This window comes from Mustelus asterias, unplaced genomic scaffold (genome assembly GCF_964213995.1).
Source record: "Mustelus asterias unplaced genomic scaffold, sMusAst1.hap1.1 HAP1_SCAFFOLD_122, whole genome shotgun sequence".
Classification (NCBI taxonomy): Eukaryota; Metazoa; Chordata; class Chondrichthyes; order Carcharhiniformes; family Triakidae; genus Mustelus; species Mustelus asterias.
The window spans coordinates 89,253-102,947 of NW_027590160.1; the positions used below are offsets into that span (position 1 = coordinate 89,253).

At 44.1% G+C, this 13,695-nt stretch overlaps 2 protein-coding genes across 2 annotated transcripts in view; one reads left to right on the plus strand and one right to left on the minus strand.

The window, feature by feature from the left end:
* The window catches only part of LOC144484659 (uncharacterized), a 121,369-nt gene that overhangs the window by 20,759 nt on the left and 86,915 nt on the right, over positions 1-13,695 (plus strand). The gene's annotated exons all lie outside the window — the stretch shown is intronic.
* LOC144484652 (uncharacterized) lies at positions 6,908-13,598 on the minus strand. Its single transcript, XM_078203122.1, has 2 exons — positions 12,195-13,598; positions 6,908-8,102 (listed from the first exon to the last, which is right to left on the minus strand). Exon 2 carries the CDS (start codon positions 7,652-7,654, stop codon positions 7,040-7,042), a length of 615 nt encoding a protein of 204 aa, XP_078059248.1. The 5' UTR covers positions 7,655-8,102; positions 12,195-13,598; the 3' UTR covers positions 6,908-7,039.

Consider the following 13,695-nt stretch of genomic DNA (forward strand, 5'->3'; position numbering starts at 1 on the left):
ACAGAGGGAGTGGTGGCAAAGGGAGAAAAAGGATAAGGATGATAAAGTCTGGGTTCTGATTCTCCGAGCCCATGTAGAATCAACAAAACCAGTGAACCAGTCTATAAAGAACGGAAGTTACCTATCCCTAACAAAAACTGATCAAATAAAAATAATTAGGTTGAGGAAGAGAACAAAAGAATTAATAGATTAAGTTTAAAATCAACTTTATTTTGTTGTTGGACAAGTTTTTAAAAATTATGTAAAGTGATGTAATTGTGTGCCAAGTGTTTTCTGCTCACTCCCCACCCCTTTAGATTCTGTAGAAAAGTTAACCCTTTCAGCAGACAGTTCATTTAGTGATAGAGGTTTCCAGCTTGGAAACGGGCCCTTCTGCCCAACTTGTCCATGCCGCCCCTTTTTTAACCCCTGTGCTAGTCCCAATTGCCCACGTTTGGCCCATATCCCTCGACACCCATCTTACCCATGTAACTGTCTAAACGCTTTTTAAAAGACAAAATTGTACCCGCCTCTACTACTAGCTCTGGCACCTTTTTTCAGACACTCACCACCCTCTGTGTGAAACAAATGCCCCTCTGGATCCTTCTGTGTCTCTCCCCTCTCACCTTAAACCTATGCCCTCTAGTTTTAGACTCCCCTACCTTTGGGAAAAGATGTTGACTATCTCGCTGATCTATGCCCCTCATTATTTTATAGACCTCTATAAGATCACTACAAAGCCTCCTACATTCCAGGGAAAAAAGTCCCAGTCTATCCAGCCTCTCTTTATAACTCAAACCACCAAGTCCCGGTAGCATCCCAGTAAATCTTTTCTGCACTCTTTCTGGTTTAATAATATGCTTTCTATAATAGGGTGACCAGAACTGTACACAGTATTCCAAATGTGGCCTTACCAATGTCTTGTACAACTTCAACAAGACGTCCCAACTCCTGTATTCAATGTTCTGACCAACATGCAGAATGTCTTCTTCACCACTCTGTCCACCTGCAACTCCATTTTCAAGGAGCTATGAACCTGTACCCCTAGATCTCTGTTCTGTAACTCTCCCCAACACACTACCATTAACTGAGTAAGTCCTGCCCTGATTCGATCGCCCAAAATGTATCACCTCGCATTTATCTGAATTAAACTCCATCTGCCATTTGTCAGTCCACTGGCCCCTCATTATTTTATAGACCTCTATAAGTTCACCCCTCAGCCTCCTACATTCCAGGGAAAAAAGTCCCAGTCTATCCAGCCTCTCTTTATAACTCAAACCACCAAGTCCCGGTAGCATCCGAGTAAATCTTTTCTGCACTCTTTCCAGTTTAATAATATGCTTTCTATAATAGGGTGACCAGAACTGTACACAGTATTCCAAGTGTGGCCTTACCTATGTCTTGTACAACTTCAACAAGACGTCCCAACAAGATCATGCTACAATCCTAGATAACCTTCTTCACTGTCCACGATACCACCAACCTTGGTGTCATCTGAAAACTTACTAACCATGCCTCCTACATTCTCATCCAAATCATTAATATAAATGACAAATAACAGTGGACCCAGCACCGATCCTTGAGGCACACCGCTGGTCACAGGCTCCAGTTTGAAAAACAACCTTCTACAACCACCCTCTGTCTTCTGTCATCAAGCCAGTTTTGTATCCATTTGGCAAACTCACCCTGGATTCCATTAGATTTAACCTTAAGCAACAATCTACCATGCGGTACCTTGTCAAAGGCCTTGCTAAAGTCCATGTAGACAGCATCACCTGTACTGCCCTCATCTACCTTCTTGGTTACCCCTTCAAAAAACTCAATCAAATTTGTGAGACATGATTTTCCACTCACAAAGCCATGCTGACCGTCCCTAATCAGTCCCTGCATCTCTAAATGCCTGTAGATCCTGTCTCTCAAATACCTTCTGACAACTTACAGATGTGAATCACACCGGCCTGTAGTTCCCAGGCTTTTCCCTGCAGCCCTTTTTAAACAAAGGCTCAACATTTGCCACCCTCCAATCTTCAGGCACCTCACCTGTGACTATCAATGATTCAAATATCTCTGCTCGGAGACCCGCAATTTCCTCTCTAGCCTCCCACAGTGTTCTGGGATACACTTCATCAGGTCCCGGGGATTTATCTACCTTGATGCGCTTTATGACTTCCAGCACCTCCTTCTCTGTTATAAGTACACTCCTCAAGACATCACTTTATTTCCCCAAGTTCCCTAACATCCATGCTTTTCTCAACAATAAATAATGATGAAAAATATTAATTTATGATCTCACCCATCTCTTGTGGATCGGCACATAGATGTCCTTGTTGATCCTTAAGAGGCCCTACTCTCTCCCGAGTTACTCTTTGGCCCTTTATGTATTTATAGAACCTCTTTGGATTCTCCTTTGCCTCATCTGCCAAAACAATCTCGTGTCCCCTTTTTGTCCTCCTGATTTCTCTCTTAATTCTACTCCTACACCCTCTATACTCTTCAAGGGATCCACTTGATCCCAGCTGCCTATGCATGTCATGTGCCTCCTTCTTCTTCTTGACCAGGGCCTCAATATCTTGAGTCATCCAGGGTTGTCGACTTCTACCAGCCTTGCCCATCACTCTAAGAGCAATGTGCTTACACTGAACCCTGGTTAAAACACTTTTGAAAGCCTCCCACTTACCAGACGTCCCTTTGCCTTCCCACAGACTCTCCCAGTTAACTGTCGAAAGTTCCTGCCTGATACCATCAACATTGGCCTTGCCCTAATTTAGAATTTTAACTTTTGGACCTGACCAATCATTTTCCATAGGTATCTTAAAACTGATGGAATTATGGTCACTGGTCCCAAAGTGATCCCTCACGAACACTTTTGTCACCTGCCCTTCCTTATTTCCCAAGAGGAGGTCAGGTTTTGCCCCTCTCTAGTCGGGCCATCCACATACTGAATAAAAAATTCCTCCTGAATACACTCAACAAATTTCTCCCCATCCAAGCCTCGAATACTATGTCTGTCCCAGTCAATGTTGGGAAAGTTAAAATCCCCGACTATTACCACCCTATTTTTCTTGGAACTATCTGTAATCTCCTTACATATTTGCTCCTCAATTTTCCACCGACTATTTGGGGGCCTATAGTACAACCCTATCAAAGTGATTTCCCCCTTCTTCTTTCTCAGTTCACCGCTTTTGACTCAGTAGGCGAACCCTCGGATATATCCCCTCTCAGTACTGCCGTGATGTTTTCCTGAATCAAAAGTGCAACTCCCCCTCCTTTCTTTCCTCCTGTTCTGTCTTTCCTCTGGCATCTTGTTTTTAACTTGTTTTTAAATCGCCCAGAAACTCGTGTCTATTTTAGTTTATAATTGTGGATTTATTGGAGCCAGTTAAATGTGGAAATTTTAAGCGTAGCCTGGAGGAATTTGGAATAACTATGAGAATTTTATTGTGTTGTCACCTCAACCCCAGATAAAGAACAAAGAGTTTGCAGGTGGTAACGTGTTTGGGATTTTAAATCAACAAAGATTAGATGTTGCCGATAAAATCAGGCCTTGGAAGTTGGCTGAAAAAGGGTTAAGTTACAATGAAGGATCTTGCATCTTATTTTAATCAAGGAGTTGTGAGTTTGTAGTGCTCTGTCGCTTTAAGAAGCTACAGCTGCGAGAGAGAATGCTGAGGATTCATTGTTTGAAATTTACGAGCTGTGAGAATCTGTGTGTTTTGTTTGTTTTATGTGGATGTTTGTAGATGTGTTTTATCATTGTTTTGGGCTACATTTGTTAAGGTTTATCTTTCTGGGGAATTAACCTTACCTTGAGTCTTTAATTAAAGGCATTTTTGGGAGTTTAAAAACAGGATCACAAGAACGCTTAAGTAATTAATTTTGGTTATTGTTGTTGTAAAGCACATGCTAAGTTTCTCTGTTTGTGTATGGATGATATTTGTGGGTTGAACGCTTTAAGCTTTGAGGTTTTCTGTCTGTGATTTAAATCAAACAGATTTTTAAAAAGGAAGTGTAATTAATAAAGCTTTTTTTTCAAAAGTTATGAACTTGGAGCCATATTTACTGGACAGAGACAGGATTCCAGGATATTTCACTAAACATGCGGGAATTTTAATCCGGATACAATTCACTCATGAGAATGAGTTTTAATTTGTAATGGTTATTTAAAATTTGGGACATGTGAAATGATTCTGACCAATCCTGTGTTGGATTGATCTTGGGTTAAACTTCCTGTCAGGTCCAAAGACACAATTAACACAATGAAAAGGAAAATTCTGGAATTGGATACTGAAGAAAAGAGTTTAAAAGGAGAGATTATTAAATAGAAATGATTCCCAGACCGTGTGGTCGTTAGGTTGGAACAAAGGAAGAGTGCTGACATCCATTTGAAAACTTTTAATCCACCCCTTTTCAAACTCAGTCTATGTACAAAGAAAACCCCAAGGATGGTAGATAAGGGGTTCTGGAAAACATCATGATGGGGGCACCTATCTGTTCATGAGATGATCACAAAGCCCCATGATGTCCAAATACTAATTTCATTGGACCTTTCTGTAATGTATGTAATCTATCACCATTCTGATTGGATTGTGTCCAGCCAGGATGGGTTGAGTAACTGGATAAGAATTGATTATTTTCTTTGTTGGGTGGAGTTGCACATGGTCAGCCCCTGTGGCTTCTCCCCGCTGGCGTAACTCAATAAACTATTTGTTGAATCAGGTTTAAGTGTTGAATGATTCTTCTGAGTTCATTCACCCCAACACACTGGGTACATTACCACTTCATCCTCGGGAGTGGCCTGATAGGCCGTGGTCCAGACTACATGTGGCCTTTGGGGGGCCTTTCATGAATCACATGTGTTTGCTTGTTGTAGATGCGCATTCAAAATGCTTGGAAGCACAGATCATGAGTAATATTACAGGGCAATTAGGACTAGCTTAGTGGTAAAAACTGGGCGGCATGGACAAGTTGGGCCGAAGGGCCTGTTTTGATGCTGTAAACCTCTATGACTCTAACTACCTTTTTTGTGGCCTGAAGTTCCCACAATTGGAAAGCAGCCAGATTAGTTAAATAGACAGCATTAATTGTAAGACAATTAAATAATAAATGATTCATTAATATATATGTTATGAAGGCTGGAAATGTAAATTTGAACACAAGTTTATAACTTTTAGAATTATAAACACATTAAGAATGGTTAAAATGCTGTGGGAATTATCAGATGTTCCCTTCTCATGCTGACAGAATAAAGAAAGATGAAAGGACTTGTTAACCTTGACTGGAGGGAATGAATCGGCTCCTGTTCAAGATGTCTCAACATTGAATGACTGATGTGAACCAATTATTGGTTGACACTCAGGCTACCCCAAGCTAAGAGATATCGTTTGAGAGAAAGAATTGTCTTAAAATTAAGACAACGTGTGCAATTAGCTAAAAACCAAATCAATGTCATTATTGACAAGTTATCGACCAATTGGCTAATTCCCAACAATTAGCTGAGGATGGCTTTCTACATTTTGAAAGTATAAAAAGGGGGATTCGAGAAACCAATTTGGTAGAAGTTTTTAAAAGTTAACTTTGTTTATAGTTTGTTTATTAGTGTCACACATAGGCTTACATTAACATTGCAATGAAGTTACTCTGAAAATACCCCAGTCGCCACAATCTGGCGCCTGTTTGAGTAAACTGAGGGAGAATTTCGCATGGCCAATGTACCCAACCAGCACGTCTTTTTGACTGTGGGAGGAAACTGGAGCACCCGGAGGAAACCTGCACTTTACTGTTCAAAAATCTATCTATCCTTGCCTTAAAAACATTCAATGAGGCAGCCTCAACTGCTTCACTGGGCAGGGAATTCCACAGATTCACAACCCTTTCTGTGAAGAAGTTCCTCCTCAACTCAGTCCTAAATCTGCTTCCCTTATTTTGAGGCTGTGTCTCCTAGTTGTAGGTTAGGGGGATGAGCAGGGTAAATACTTGGGGTTATGGGACAGGTCTGGATGGGATTGCCCTGTGTGTCAGGGGGATTATATGAGGTTACAAGGATAAGGCCTGCGTGGGATTGTTATCAGTGCAGACCTGATGGGCCAAATGGCCTCCTTCTGCACTGAAAGGATTCTATGATTTCAGAGAATTGTGAAATTGGAGATTACTGAGATAGGGAGGGATAAGGTCATGGAGGAATTTGAAAATAAGGATGTGAATTTTAAAATTGAAACATGACTTGACTTAAAGCCGATGTAGGCTTTATGGATGAATAGGATTTGGATGAATAGGATTTGGATGAATAGGATTTGGTGTGAGAAAGCAGACGGGCGGCAGAGTTTTGGATGATCTCACATTTCTATGTGGGGAGTGGGGTGAATGTGAGAGGCTGCTCAGAAATATATTGGAATCATCAAGACTAAAGGTTACAGATGGAGTGGGGTGGAGACTGTGGACATTTTGGAGATTGAAATATTTGGTATCAGTGATGGTGTGGATATGTGGTCAGAAACTCATCCTGTTGTTAAATCTGACAGCAAGGCCTGAATTTTTCATCCGTTGGGCACACTCACATGGGAGTGCCTGGAAGTGGGTGTAATCAGCCCTGGAAATCGGCCCCGGAAAGTGATCTCATGCTGGCTGGCTGATTAACGGGCAGTCAGTGTGAAACGTGCACTGGGAAAGGCTCAGTGCTGCCGGGTAGGGAGGGAGGGAAGGGGACGGGCACTGAGGAAAGCGAGGGTGCTGTTGGCATTTCCAATACGCTCCCTCAGGGGGACAGCTGCTGCGGAGCCTGTCTCTCAGCTACTGACCTGTAAAAAATAAACTGCAATGGAGCTCCTCACACTTGTTGGGGGTGAGGATGGCAGAGACGGGGAGAGGGAGAACCTTTCAAAAGGAATTAACTTCTGTTAGTGATGTTAAAAAGACACTACACACTGTGTTTAACACAAAGCTGATTTATTTGTCTCTTATCCAGAATATTTACACCTGGTGTTTATTAATATCAGCAGGACCAGACTCCAGTGAATAATCTTCAGACCTGCAGGTGATTAACAGCAAAACCCAATCACTATAGTTACTTGTGACCTTGCTGGTGTCTCAGCAGATGGGATGACTGAGTGAATCCCCTCCCACACGCAGAGCAGGAGAACGGTTTCTCCCCGGTGTGAATGCGCCGGTGTTTCAGCAGATTGGATGAATCACTGAATCCCTTCCCACACTCAGAGCAGCTGAGCGGCCTCTCCCCAGTGTGAATTCTCTGGTGTACAGTGAGCTGAGATGATTTCCTGAACCCAGTTCCACAGTGAGAGCATCTGAACGGTCTCTCGTCAGTGTGAATACGTTGATGGGTCACCAGTTCCCCAGAACTTTTAAAGCACTTCCCACAATCCAGGCATTTAAATAGTCTCGCGTCAGAGTGAACCCGTTGATGGGATGTCAGTTCCACAGAACTTTTAAAGCACTTCTCACAGTTCAGGCATTTAAAAGGTCTCTCATCAGTGTGAACTCGCAGATGTTTCAGTAGGTGAGATGACTGAGTGAATCCCTTCCCACACACAGGGCAGGTAAATGGTTTCTCTCCAGTGTGGATTCGCTGGTGTTTCAGCAGCTCAGATAACTGAATGAATCCATTCCCACAATCGGAGCAGGTAAATGATCTCTCTCCAGTGTGAATTCGCTGATGTGTCATCAGGTTGGCTGACTGAGTGAATCCCTTCCCACACTGAGGGCAGGTGAATGGTCTCTCCCCATTGTGATCTCACTGGTGTTTTAGCAGACTGGATGACTGAGTGAATCCCTTCCCACACTGAGGGCAGGTGAATGGTCTCTCCCCAATGTGACTGCGTCGATGAGTTTCCAGGTCAGATGGATAACTAAACGCTTTCCCACAATCCCCACATTTCCACAGCTTCTCCCCAGTGTGACTGTGCTTGTGTCTCGACAGGCCAGATGATCGACTGAAGCCTCGTCCACACACACAACACGTGTATGGTTTCTCCTCACTGTGAACAGTGCTTTTTCCTTCCATGTTTAATATTAAATGATATTCAAGTTACGATAAATGATACACCTCTGTCAGCTCCTGGTGTGATGTTTGGTTTCAGTTTCCTGACTGTAAATCCTCCTCTTCTAAAACCCTGTGAAATTGATTTAAAACAAAAAAACAGGAGTGAGAGAGAACCCACAAAAACACAAAGGCAGCTTGTGAAATTGAGCTGAATGAATCTGGTCATTTGTCTGATACTAATGAACAGTGCTGGATTATCATAAAAACCCAACTGATTCACTAATGTCCATCAGGGAAAGGAACCTACCACCCAGTCTGGGTCTGTACAGACTCAGGCCTCTACTTAAGGAGAGTACAAGACAGTGGGAGAGAATGGGGAGTAATGCAAGAGGTGAGGTTGTGGGGGGATGGGGGAGGCGCTGGTGATGGCAGGAGGAGAGGGATTTTACACATCTATAACTCATAAGACCATAAGACATAGGAGCGGAAGTAAGGCCATTCGGCCCATCGAGTCCACTCCACCATTCAATCATGGTTGATTTCAACTCCATTTACCCGCTCTCTCCCCATAGCCCTTAATTCCTCGAGAAATCAAGAATTTATCAATTTCTGTCTTGAAGACGCTCAACGTCTCGGCCTCCACAGCCCTCTGTGGCAATGAATTCCACAGACCCACCACTCTCTGGCTGAAGAAATTTCTCCTCATCTCTGTTCTAAAGTGACTCCCTTTTATTCTAAGGCTGTGCCCCCGCGTCCTAGTCTCCCCTGTTAATGGAAACAACTTCCCTACGTCCATCCTATCTAAGCCGTTCATTATCTTGTAAGTTTCTATCAGATCTCCCCTCAACCTCCTAAACTCCAATGAATATAATCCCACGATCCTCAGACGTTCATCGTATGTCAGGCCTACCATTCCTGGGATCATCCGTGTGAATCTCCGCTGGACCCGCTCCAGTGCCAGTATGTCCTTCCTGAGGTGTGGGGCCCAAAATTGCTCACAGTACTCCAAATGGGGCCTAACCAGTGCTTTATAAAGCCTCAGAAGTACATCCCTGCTTTTGTATTCCAAGCCTCTTGAGATAAATGACAACATTACATTTGCTTTCCTAATTACGGACTCAACCTGCAAGTTTACCTTTAGAGAATCCTGGACTAGGACTCCCAAGTCCCTTTGCACTTTAGCATTATGAATTTTGTCACCGTTTAGAAAATAGTCCATGCCTCTATTCTTTTTTCCAAAGTGTACGACCTCGCACTTGCCCACGTTGAATTTCATCAGCCACTTCTTGGACCACTCTCCTAAACTGTCTAAATCTTTCTGCAGCCTCCCCACCTCCTCAATACTACCTGCCCCTCCACCTATCTTTGTATCATCGGCAAACTTGGCCAGAATGCTCCCAGTCCCGTCATCTAGATCGTTAATATATAAAGAGAACAGCTGTGGCCCCAACACTGAACCCTGCGGGACACCACTTGTCACCGGTTGCCATTCTGAGCTGGAGCTTTGACAGAATCTCCCAAACCCTCAACTTCCACCACCTGGAAGGACCAGGATCACAAGTGTGAATGAACACCTCGAAATTCACCTTCAAGTCTCACACACTTGGGGATTTTCACAGTAACTTCATCGCAGTGTTAATATAAACCTACTCGTGACATGATAAACTTTTTAAAAAAACTTTAAACACACTGTCCTGACTTGTCTGCCATCCAATCCTGGATGAACAGATATTTTATATATTGGGAAGACTGAAGCCATCGGTTTCAGTCTTTGCTACAAACTTCACTCCCCAGCCACCGACTCCATCTCTCTCCCTGATAATTGTCCGAAGCTGAACATGATTGTTCACAACCATGGTGACATGTTTCACCTCAGGAATTAGGAGTCGGCCATTCGGTCCATCAGGTCTTTCACTTCTGTCACTGTTTCAAGTCTGGATGACCCTTCTCCAAACAGTCATTCAGACTCGAAACGTTGGCTCTATTCTCTCTCCAAAGATGCTGTCAGACATGCTGAGATTTTCCAGCACTTTGTTTTTGTTAAACATTCACTTGATTGCAGTTTGCTGTGGGTAAATCCTCCCCTTCTAACCCATGTAAAATAAGTTTCCAAAACCTATCACTCTCAGTCCAGGATAGAAATTCACAACATTGTGTCTGCCTGCTTTCGGCTCAGGATTACTTAAGCTGGGACACATTTTCATTGGAAGCAGATGAGAAAATGTTCACCAGGCTGACTCCTGTGATGAGGGGGTTTGGCTTCTGAGGAAAGGTGGAACAGGTTGGGTCTTTACCCATTGGAATTCAGAAGAATGAGAGGTGATCTTGGTGAAGCATATTAGATCCTGGGGGAGCTTGACCGGGTAGATTCTGAGAGGATGTTTCCCCTCATGGGGTAATATCGAATTATGGAACAGTTAAAAAATAAGAGGTCTCTCAGTTGACACCATGAGGAGAAACGTATTCTCTATGAAGATCATTAGTCTTTGGAAATCCCTTCTCCACTAAGTAGGAGGCTTGGTCATTGAATACATTTAAGGCTGTGTTAAGTTCATAAGATATTGGAGCAGAATTAGGGCATTTGGCCCATCGAGTCTGCTCCGCCATTCGACCATGGCTGATATGCTCCTCATTCCCATTTTCCTGCCTTCTCCCCGTAACCAGTTAAAAATCTGTCTAACTCCTCCTTAAATTTACTCCCTGTCCCAGCATCCAATGCACTTCGGGGTAGCGAATTCCAGATTCACAACCCTTTGGGAGAAGTAGTTTCTCCTCAACTCTGTTTTAAATTCGCTACCCCTTATCCTAAGACTATGACCTCTTGTCCTAGAATGCCCCACAAGAGGAAGCATCCACTCCATGTCTACTTTATCCATACCTTTTATCATCTTGTGTACCTCAATTTGATCTCCCCTCATTCTTCTAAATTCCAGAGAGTATCGGCCTATCTCTCTTCATACGACAAACCCGACATCTCTGGAATCAATCTGGTGAACCTCCTCTGAACTGCCTCCAAAGCCACTACATCTTTCCTCAAATAAAGGGACCAAAACTGTGCACAATACTCCAGGTGCGGCCTCACCAATGCCTTGTATAGTTCCTTACATTTATATTCCAATCCTTTAGCTATAAATGCCAACATTCCATTCACTTTCTTTATAATCTGCTGTTCCTGCATGCTAGTTTTCTGTGACTGGTGAACGAGGACACCTAGATCCTTCTGCACTGGAGCACCCCAAAGTCGCTCCCCATTTAGATAATAAATCGCCTTCCCAACACTCCAGCCCAGACAACATGCTGGTGACTCTCCTCTGCACTCTTTCTAGTACAATCACATCCTTCCTATAGTGTTCCTCAGTGTTACGTTCTGTCTGATTCTGTCAGTTGATGTTTCTGAGATTCACCTTGGGACACTCTCCTACATTAAGGTCTGATATAAATCAAAGTTATTTTTAAATCACATTGTAACAGACTGGGGAAGTCAGGATTAAAACAATATCTACGTAAATGGAGTTTGGTCACAGATCAGCCGTGACCCCAGTCAATAAGAGAACAGGCTCAAGGGGGATAAATGATTTCCTCCTGTTCCCAAGAAACTTGGGCTCAAACGCCAGCTGATGAATGGAAAGTGATGGGAGACCTGGGGGGGGAAAAACACTTCACCAGAAACCAGCACTGGAGCAGAGTTAGAGAGTGGGAGAGGCCCGGGGGGGGGGGGGAAACAACACAGGAAATGGAGTAGCTCATTCAGCCTTTTGAGTCTGCTCTGTCATTCAGTTAGACTCTGGCTGATTAATTAGTCTTTCTGAACTTGAAGAACAAATACCTGAACAGTTAACTCCAGCTGGTTATAGGGTTATTAACAGCAGCAGAAACACACCACAGCTGAATGAAACACCAGCTGATAAATGGAAAGCCTGTTCCTGTGCTGTACTTTTCTTTGTTCTTAACTGGGGAGAAGACACTTCACCAGGAACCAGCGATGGAGCAGAGTTAAAGAGTAGGACAGTCCTGTGGACAGACTACTCAGGAAATGGAATAGGTTGTTCAGCCCTTCAAGTCTGCTCTGTTATTCAATTAGACCCTGGTTGATCCATTAGTCTATCTGAACTTGAACAAATATCTGAATTGTTAACTCAAGCTGGTTACAGCAGTTATTAACAGCAGCAGAAACACACCATAGCTATCAGAATGAAAATGAGTCAGTGCAGGATGTGATTACCTGTTCAATAACTGGGGAATCTGCCTCCAGAAGACTTGTGAACTCGCTGGTGTCTCATTAGGTTTTGTGACTGAGTGAATCTGTTCCCACATATGGAGCAGGTGAACGGCCTCTCCCTAGTGTAAACTCGCTGGTGTATCAGGAGATCAGATGAGTTAGTGAATCCCTTCCCACACACGGAGCAGGTGAAAGGCCTTTCCCCAGTGTGAGCACGCTTGTGTTTCAGCAGGTGAGATGAACTGCTGAATCCCTTCATACACACAGAGCAGGTGAATGGCCGCTCCCCAGTGTGAAGTCGCTGATGAGTGCGAAGGTTGAACATTCGACTAAAACTCTTCCCACACTCGGTGCAGATGAACAGACTCTTCCCAGTGTGGCTGCGCTGATGTGCTTCCAGCTGGGATGGAGAACTGAATTCCTTCCCACAGTCCCCACATTCCCATGGGTTCTCTATGGTGTAGATGTCCTCGTGTCTCTCCAGGTTGGATGATTTAATGTCTGTATATTTCAAATATCCTGTAAAAGGAGTTTAGAAACATCATCACTGTCAGTACGGGATAGAAATTCAGAACAGACATTTCTACTTTCTGTGGAACATAGTTTCCTCACTTGTTCCTGTAAAGCAGTAAATCCTCATCCTGAACACTTTCCCTCCTCCCTGTCCTGCCACCAACTCCCACATTGAACAACCATCTCATATTTCAATGATTGTCCCGTGTTTGAGTCCAGTGTGCCAGGCTGCATGGCGCATGGGTGCTGTTTCACCCATAAGATGGATCTGTGCAGCACCCTCTTCCAACTGTTCTGGCTGCCAACCAGCCCGTGTCCACCCACACAGTTCCAGCAGCACCGCACACAATACTGCTCACCTGCTCTAACAGACTCATGAAGGATGTCCTTTCATTTTCTCTGAGAGAGTTGGTCAGCCTGGCAAACCCAGTGTGAAATATCTTCACAAATCTTTTCTCCCACCATCTATTCTGGCTGGGTTCAGTTCTCTTTTGTACAGAGTGAAAATAAAATCAAACAATTATTTTCTCTCCTGGTCACTGCAGGGAGTTGCAGCTTTTTACTGGGGGTGTTGGGGCCTCCAGCGGGTGTTTGTGAATCCTCCCCGCCCACCTCCCAGGGTTTCCTTCCTTCCCAGATCAGAGTCCTCATTGATTTGAGGCCAAAGTGTAACCTCTTATTTATTGTCCCCCTCCCCCATCCTCTGATGTGAACCATCCTCCAGTGGCTGAGCCAGGATGGGGCCGTTAACCTGGGCCTGTTCCCGGGAGGGAGGGAGAAGCCCCGCAGCTGCAAACCAGGGAGCTGACAATGATTCTGAAGGGTTTGCGGATCCACAAAGTGTTTCCAAATCCTCCCAGCCACCGCCTAACGCTGACTCCGCTTCTCCGGGACAAACAAGCACCAAGGACAGCAATGACACTGCGCATGCTCCCGCATCACAATGCCCGGGTCTGATTGACGGCAGCTCCGGACCAATAGGAAGAGGGGG

Bases quoted from the DNA above. Each gene is read 5' to 3' on its own strand.
- LOC144484652 (XM_078203122.1), bottom strand. From the start codon at position 7,654: ATGACACATCAGCGAATTCACACTGGAGAGAGATCATTTACCTGCTCC.